At 43.2% G+C, this 8021-nt stretch overlaps 1 protein-coding gene across 1 annotated transcript in view; it reads right to left on the reverse strand.

Moving 5' to 3' along the window:
* Positions 1 to 8021, reverse strand: part of cfi (complement factor I) — a 23932-nt gene that overhangs the window by 14616 nt on the left and 1295 nt on the right. Inside the window, exons 2-10 of the mRNA XM_037677142.1 lie at positions 5587 to 5732; positions 5256 to 5409; positions 4638 to 4701; positions 4385 to 4544; positions 4102 to 4298; positions 2580 to 2681; positions 2392 to 2514; positions 2209 to 2241; positions 2088 to 2108 (exon numbers count right to left, since the gene is read on the reverse strand). Coding sequence (XP_037533070.1) covers positions 2088 to 2108; positions 2209 to 2241; positions 2392 to 2514; positions 2580 to 2681; positions 4102 to 4298; positions 4385 to 4544; positions 4638 to 4701; positions 5256 to 5409; positions 5587 to 5732 — 1000 coding nt within the window. The remainder of the gene's footprint in view (positions 1 to 2087; positions 2109 to 2208; positions 2242 to 2391; positions 2515 to 2579; positions 2682 to 4101; positions 4299 to 4384; positions 4545 to 4637; positions 4702 to 5255; positions 5410 to 5586; positions 5733 to 8021) is intronic.

Consider the following 8021-nt stretch of genomic DNA (forward strand, 5'->3'; position numbering starts at 1 on the left):
TCTACAGCCGTCTACAGTTGTATACAGCCATCTGCAGCCATCTACAGCCATCTACAGCCATCTGCAGCCATCTACAGTCATCTACAGCCGTCTGCAGCCGTCTACAGTTGTATACAGCCGTCTGCAGCCATCTACACCCGTCTGCAGCCGTCTACAGCCGTCTGCAGCCGTCTACAGTCGTATACAGCCATCTGAAGCCATCTACAGTCATCTACAGCCGTGTGCAGCCATCTGCAGTCGTCTACAGTCGTATACAGTCGTCTACAACCGTCTACAGCCGTCTGCAGCCATCAGCCGTCTGCAGCCATCTACAGACGTCTGCAGCCGTCTACAGACGTCTGCAGCTGTCTACAGTTGTATACAGTCGTCTACCGCTGTCTACAGCCATCTGCAGCCATCAGCCATCTGCAGCTGTCTACAGTCATCTACAGTCATCTACAGCCATCTGCAGCCATCAGCCGTCTGCAGCTGTCTACAGTCATCTACAGTCATCTACAGCCATCTGCAGCCATCAGCCGTCTGCAGCTGTCTACAGTCATCTACAGCCGTGTGCAGCCGTCTGCAGTCGTCTACAGTCGTCTACAGTTGTCTACAGTCGTCTGCAGCCATCTACAGTCGTCTACAGCCATCTACAGTCGTCTACAGCTGTCTACAGCTGTCTTGCATTCGTCTGCAGTCGTCTACAACCATATACAGTCATCTATAGTTATCTGCAACCATCTACAGTCATTGACAGTTGTCTGCAACCATCTACAGTCATTGACAGTTGTCTACAGTCGTCTGCAGCCGTCTGCAGCCGTCTTCCGTCGTCTACAGTCGTCTACAGTCGTCTACAGTCGTCTACAGTCGTCTACAGTTGTCTACAGCTTTCTTGCAGTCATCTGCAGCCATCTACAGTCATCTATAGTTGTCTGCAATCATCTACAGTCATTGACAGTCGTCTACAGTCGTCCCTCGCCATATCTCAGTTCACTTCTTGTGGCTTCAGTGCATCACAGTTTTTTTTAAACCCGGTGATTTATTTTGTGTACCATACATTCAGCTCATCGTCATCAACAAAGAGTTTAACAGCATATTAAGTATTTTGAAAAGAGTGGGAAAGGTTTGTAGGAATGTGGGAAGTTTTATAAAGCCTTATATATATATTAATAATAAAAGAAATATTATGCCACTACTTCATGGATTTTCACCTACCGCAGGGGTCGCTGGACATAACCTCGCCATAGCTGAGGGCTCACTGTACATTGACTGAAACCGGGTGCATTCCTAGCAGTTAATGAGGTTTGGGACCCAATGATCAGAAAAGTCATTCCTCCTTACAAAGGTTATTGAGCAAACTTATTTTGGTGCTTCTGAAGAATCTTTTTAAAGTAACTATAACTTTTTACTTCTTTTTTATGTATGCTTGTTTGACTTGGCAAAAATTATCACCAGGACTGACAAGAAAGTACAATAAGAGCTTAAGAAATTGAATTTTTGCAGAAAGTGATTTTTAAAAAGCTAGTCTTAGCAAAACGCTAGCTAAAAGTTGCAAAAGGCCAGTTAAAAATAGGTAATTGCTTATAGCTAAAAAATAGCTGTGCAGTAGCTAATAGTCATTGACGTCATCGTGCCGTAACCTTCAGCTCTCTCTGGAGCGGTTCATAGCCGAGCGTGAAGCAGCTGGGATGAGGATCAGCACCTCCAAATCTGAGGCCGTGGTCCTCAGTCAGAAAAGGGTGGATTGTTCTCTTCAGGTTGAGGGTGAGGTTCTGCCTCAAGTGGAGGAGTTCAAGTATCTCTGGGTTTTGTTCACAGTGAGGGAAGAATGGAGCTGCAGTATGGTGAATACATAAAGCCAAATATATTCATTTATTTATTTTAGTCCAGCGAAACCTGCCCATAATTTGAACACATTTATTGTAAATGAAACCATTTTGATCAGGATTCTTTACCTAACGTCGTGGGATGGGTACGGCTTCTTTAGCTTTATTTTTCATTTTTATAGACTATTATTTTTTTAATATTTTCAACCAGAATTCTCTTTTCCCTTTTATGACAACGAACAGCTCACCTCTGAAATAAGAGACGATGTTCAGGCTACGTACCATTTTTACGAGAGAGGTAATCTGAAAGAAAGGACAGCCAAAGTTTTAAACGACCATAAACACTCAAAGTTCCAGTTTTAACTGAAACATAAAAAATAATAACCTGTCAGTATGTCATTACCTGAAGGTGTTTGTGTCAGAATCATACGATCAGCTGTAAAATACAAAAAAACCATCATTGGTTAGGTGACATCAATGCACTGCAGTGATCCCTCTTCAGTCTGTAACGTCACTTCAGCCTCGTCATGATTTTTATGGAACATTTTAAAGGTCGAGCCTTGAAGGTCGCTCTAACATGTCTTACCGTAAGCTGTGGTGTGTTTTACTGATTCATCTGCTCCATCCAGACAGTCCACCTGTTTGTCTCCAACGGCTTCTTTATGCACACAAACCCCCGTCTTACAGCGGAACGCTCCGTCCCTGCACTCTGACAAACACAAACTCATAAACACGTCTAAACGCATCGAACCTGTTTGGTTATATTTGGTTTACTTCTGCAGCACATCTCGTCGCTCCGGTCACCACAGTCGTCGACTCCGTCACATGTTCGGTTCCTGGAGATGCATTTCTGGTTTGCACAGGCGAACTCACATTCTGCAGTCAAAAGAGTTGATTTAAAATGAATGGAACTGGATTGTCACTGAACTGGATTAAATTAAACAAGATTACAGTTACATTGAATTTAATTGCACCGTTTGTGTCTACATGTGCAAAAATGTCAGTGTGCTAGTTCTCATAATTAAACTATTTTTTATTTCTTTTTTTTTTACCTTTATTCAGTTTGGCAAACCTTTGCAAACATTATATGCCACACGGACCTTGCAGGTTTTGTCCTGGTCATGGAACTCTGGACCAGCTCTGAACTTTTTCAAGGATATTTGGGAAGTAATAGTTTGGTCAACCAGTCTTCACATGTTTCATGGACTTGTAGAAGACTTATGACCTGGTCTCTCATGACATCCTGTAGAGGGTACTGTGGGAGCTTGGGGGTCTGCCCCCTCCTAAGGACCAGCCAATCTCTGTACGACCACAGTGAGAGTTTGGTTTACATTGCCAGTAATGTCAGACGTGTTTCTGGTGAGTGTTGAATTACAACCGAGTGCCCTTTGTCACCAATTCAAGGTGCAGTGGATAATCTGCAGTTTGGTGTACTTTGGATTGTGATGCTGGTTTTTGGTGGGTGATGTGGTCCTGTTGGCTCCATTGATCTGGGATCTCCAATAGACCCGGGGCTGTTTGGAGTCGAGTTTGAAGCAGTCAGGATGAAGTTCAACATCTACAAGTCTGAGGTCATGACCCTCAACTGGAAGAGAGTAGATTGCCAACTCCAGGGTAGAAATTAGACTCTATCCCAAGAGGAGGAGTTTCTGAGGGTCTTGTTCACTACTGGAGGTGGAACGGAGAGGGACAATGATGGATAGACTTCTGTATTCATCTGTTGTGAAAAGGCAAAGTGTTGAATTTACTTGTCAATCTAGATTCCATCTCTGAGGTCATGAGCTGTGGGCGGTGACCCAAAAGATTGATATTGCACATACAAGCAGCTGAAATGAGCTTCCACCTCAGGGATAGGGTGAGGAGTTCAGCTATTTAGAAGGATCTCAGAGTAGAAGGACTGCTTCACATCAAAAAGGGCCATTTCAGATGGTTTGGTCAACTGGTAAGGATACTTTGTGGATACATTTCAGAAGAGATGTTTGACCCCAGAAAACCCTCAGGGCAGACCCAGGAATTCCCAGAGAGATACAATCTCACCCTTTGGATGAGCTGGAAGAGGTCGCTGGAGAGAGGGTGGTCTGGAGGGTTCTGTGCAAGCTGTTGCTTCCAAGATCCAGTCTCAGAAGTGTAGTAAAATAGAGCTAGATGATTGGTTGAATGAATGTCGGTTGAATGGACAGTTGAACAGAACCTTTGTTGTGAACACGTAGTACACAGCACCCTAACAGGACTTTTGTTGCGACTTGGCTTTACGTAAAATGAACTGCAATGACAGTGTTACAGCTTCTGAACGCACCTTGGGGTGTTTCCTTATAACAGGTTGCTGCAGCCACCTTCCTGCCAGCGGTTTTCACCTTGTCGTAGATTTCACACTCAGCCAACGATGTCTCGTAGCCTTGGCAGTGGATGCTGACGCAGCTGCTGGGAAGATTTTTGTTGTCACTGCTGGCCATCAGGGCATTGTAGTCCACAGCATCTATAGAGGCTGCACCCCTGCACACAGGGAAATACTGTTTGCTAACAATGTTTAATAAATCTTGTGCTCTCTATGTATTAAACATATAAATACATCTCCTCACAACGGGTGTGAATGCTCCCTGCAGGCTACATTAGCAGCCGCCATGTCCCACAGCTCCTGACACACCAGTAGGTGCTCTCCACTTCCAGTCCCATTAGGAAGAAAGATCCGGATCATTCCTGAGTCTGCAGCCACTGAACTTTTGAACTTTGGAACATTTTCTGGGATCAGACAGATATGAAGGAAGTATATTATTCCAGAAGTAGGAATACCAAAAGCATCACAAGGCTTGAAATGTGTCTGTGTGAACAAACCTTTGCAGCTTTCTCCAAAGTGAGAGAAAAGAGGTTTTTTGTTTCGACAGGAGACTGCCATTACCTGGATACAAATCAAAACTTTGTTGGAAAACAAGGAAATGTCTTGCCCCTAAAGGTGGTGTCTCACTGGGTTGCGACTACTTGGCAAATGACATCGTGAGGGAGTCTCCACGTGTTCAGATGTTTACAGTGGTTCTCATTTTCTGCAGAGGCACACGGTCCTGAAACTTGAGCTTTGAAGGTGTTCAAAAAGATTCATCACGAAAGCCTCCAACTAGTCTCAAGTGGGACAAGCCGAGGTGGGTGTGATGTGCATGGAGGTAACAAAATAATGTGCATGGCCAAGAATAGTTTTACATGTCATGCACACAAAAATAGGATATGATTAAAAAAAACCTGGCTGCTCAGAATGTGCCCACACGGCTCGCTGGTCGTTTGGTGAATTCAGTTGGACTGCAGTAGAACGTCCATCTGTTCTCTTGTAATCTCCATTTAGTCTCCAATTAGTTGCAGCCCAGAGAGAAACTACCTTGAAATGTACAAAGGTCTAAAGAACGGTCTAATTCTTCATTTTATCCACAGTCTGGTTTTTGAACCCACACCTTCATAAGTTACCTGGCAGTAGGAATAATAGTTCCTGTGGTTTAGCCCACAGACTGGTTTCATGCCCTCAGAGGGACACAGGTAGGGGAGTTTACAGGTGCACTGTCCATCAGTGCAACGCTGCCATGGAGGGCAAAACACCAGGCCGCATGACTCCCGAGTCAACCTGATGAAGGTAAACCAGCACGTTATCTAATACTGCTGAACTAAAATGAGTAAAGAAGCCATCAAAATCTAAAGAACAAACAGAAAACCTGAAGAACTACGAACCAGGACTTCATTAAAAGGAGAAATCACATAAAATACAGCCACAAAACAAAGAGGACTGAATCAAACCAGGTACTTTTTGTCCAGACACTCTTGTGAACCCAGAAACTCATCAGGTTCCGGTGCTTTGCGGGTGGTTGGGGCGGGTGTGGTGGGGGGCGGAGTGGGAGGCTGCTGGTTCAGCCCGATAATGGACGATGGCTGCGCTTCCAGTGGACTCGACTGTAGGAAAGATCAGTTTAATATGAGCACAATCTGAATACTGAAGTTTTACGCAGATGACAGTCAGCTTTATTTTAGCTATATCACTCTCAGTTTTTGTCTGAATTCTCAGAATTATTAACTGACTTATTATTAAATACTGATAAAATCATCATAATGGGTGATTTCAATATTCATGTAGATGTTGAGAGTGATAGTTTAAGAATAGTCTTTAATAATTTAATAGACTCATTTGGTTTTACCCAAAACATCCGCACATCTACTCATTCTTATCATCACACTCTTGATTTAGTTCTGACCTATGGTGTAGAGATTAAGGACTTGGTAATAGTTCATCAAAATCCTGTTCTGTCGGACCATTTTTTAATAACTCTGAGTTGACATTAAATGACTACACAAGCCGTTCTAACGGAACATTTGAAACAAGCCGTTCTGATCATCAACAAAAACATCTGATCTAAAGATGATGCAGAAAAACTGGTCCATGCATTTGTCACGTCTAGACTGGACTATTGCAATGGTTTATTATCTGGGTGTCCAAATACTTCTTTAAAACGTCTTCAGTTGATCCAAAATGCTGCTGCCAGAGTCTTAACTGGAGTTACTGGGAGAGATCATATCTCTCCAGTTTTAGTTTCTCTCCATTGGCTCCCTGTCAAATCCAGAATAGAATTCAAAATCTTACTTCTAACCTACAAAGCTCTCAACAACCTAGCTCCATCTTATATTACAGATCTTATTGTTCCATATTTTACTAACAGAGCACTTCACTCTCAGACTGCAGGTTTACTTGTGGTTCCTAGAGTTTACAAAAACAGAATGGGAGGAAGATCTTTCAGTTCTCAGGCTCCTCTCTTGTGGAACCAACTTCCAGTTTCTGTCCGTGAGGCTGACACATTGTCCAGTTTTAAAACTGGGATTAAGACTTTCCTTTTTGATAAATCCTATAGTTAGGGTCGGCTTGGGTTTCCTGAGCTGTCCCTTAGTTATGATGCTATAGACTTAGACTGCTGGAGGACACACTGACTACAAATTTCACTCTGCTACTGTCTTTACTTACTCTGCTCAACCTGTTTTATATTTGTAATTATTTTTTCTATCCTTAACATGTGTTTTTTTGTCTTTCAGGTACACCTGGACCTATAACTGGACCTGGACCTATACCTGGACCTGGACCTATATCTGGACCTGGACCTATATCTGGACCTGGACCTATACCTGGACCTATATCTGGACCTGGACCTATATCTGGACCTGGACCTATATCTGGACCTGGACCTATACCTGGACCTGGACCTATACCTGGACCTATATCTGGACCTGGACCTATATCTGGACCTGGACCTATACCTGGACCTGGACCTATATCTGGACCTGGACCTATATCTGGACCTGGACCTATACCTGGACCTATACCTGGACCTGGACCTATATCTGGACCTACCATTCTGTGTTCGTCTGTCTCTCCTTCCTGTCCTCTCAACCAGCCGGTCAAAGCAGATGGTCTCTTGTCCTGATCCTGGTTCTGCTGGAGGTTTCTTCCTGTTAAAGGGAGTTTTTCTTTCCACTGTCTCCACTGTGCTTGCTCAGGATGGGAGACTGCAACGAAGCCAAGATTCATCTTGTCTGCAGGATTCCTTAGAGAGAGAACTTTACTAACTGGCTTTTATGTGAATGTTCCTGTAAAGTCCCTGAGACAACTTTGTTGTGATTTGATGCTTTATAAATAAACTGAATTGAATTTATTTGTAAAGTGCCTTTACGTTTGTTTCTTAAATATTTCACATTGTGTCAGAATATTAAAGAGGAGTGAAGACACGTTAATCCATTCATAGACATAATCACGGTGGTCAGGACTCCATGTTGGTAGACTTGTTTGATTGTTAGCTTATTCACATAAACTTTGTTTTCTGTTTGTCTGACTCGCTGCTGTGGTCTGGAACATCAGGCGTGTGTTTCAGCGATCAAACTTCAGGCAGGAAGTTTGATTTACAGACCTGAGGCCTGTTAAACACCAGAACAAATTCATCTTGAAGAAACAGTCCAGTCTTTTTTCACTCAGAGCAAACTAAGGTTTGAAACTTGACCCAGTTCTGTTTGAAGTAGAAACGCAAACATTACTTCAGTTCTGACGGGAGATAAAGTGGGTCATGTGGAGCGTTTATGGTAAATGACGTTTAGTGGGACATTTTCTTACATAATATAACAAAACAAGCTGTTCTAACGGAACATTTGAAACGAACCGTTCTAACGGAACATTTGAAACGAGCCGTTCTAACGGAACATTTG

Source organism: Nematolebias whitei, chromosome 1 (genome assembly GCF_014905685.2).
Source record: "Nematolebias whitei isolate Nwh7 chromosome 1, NemWhi1, whole genome shotgun sequence".
Classification (NCBI taxonomy): Eukaryota; Metazoa; Chordata; class Actinopteri; order Cyprinodontiformes; family Rivulidae; genus Nematolebias; species Nematolebias whitei.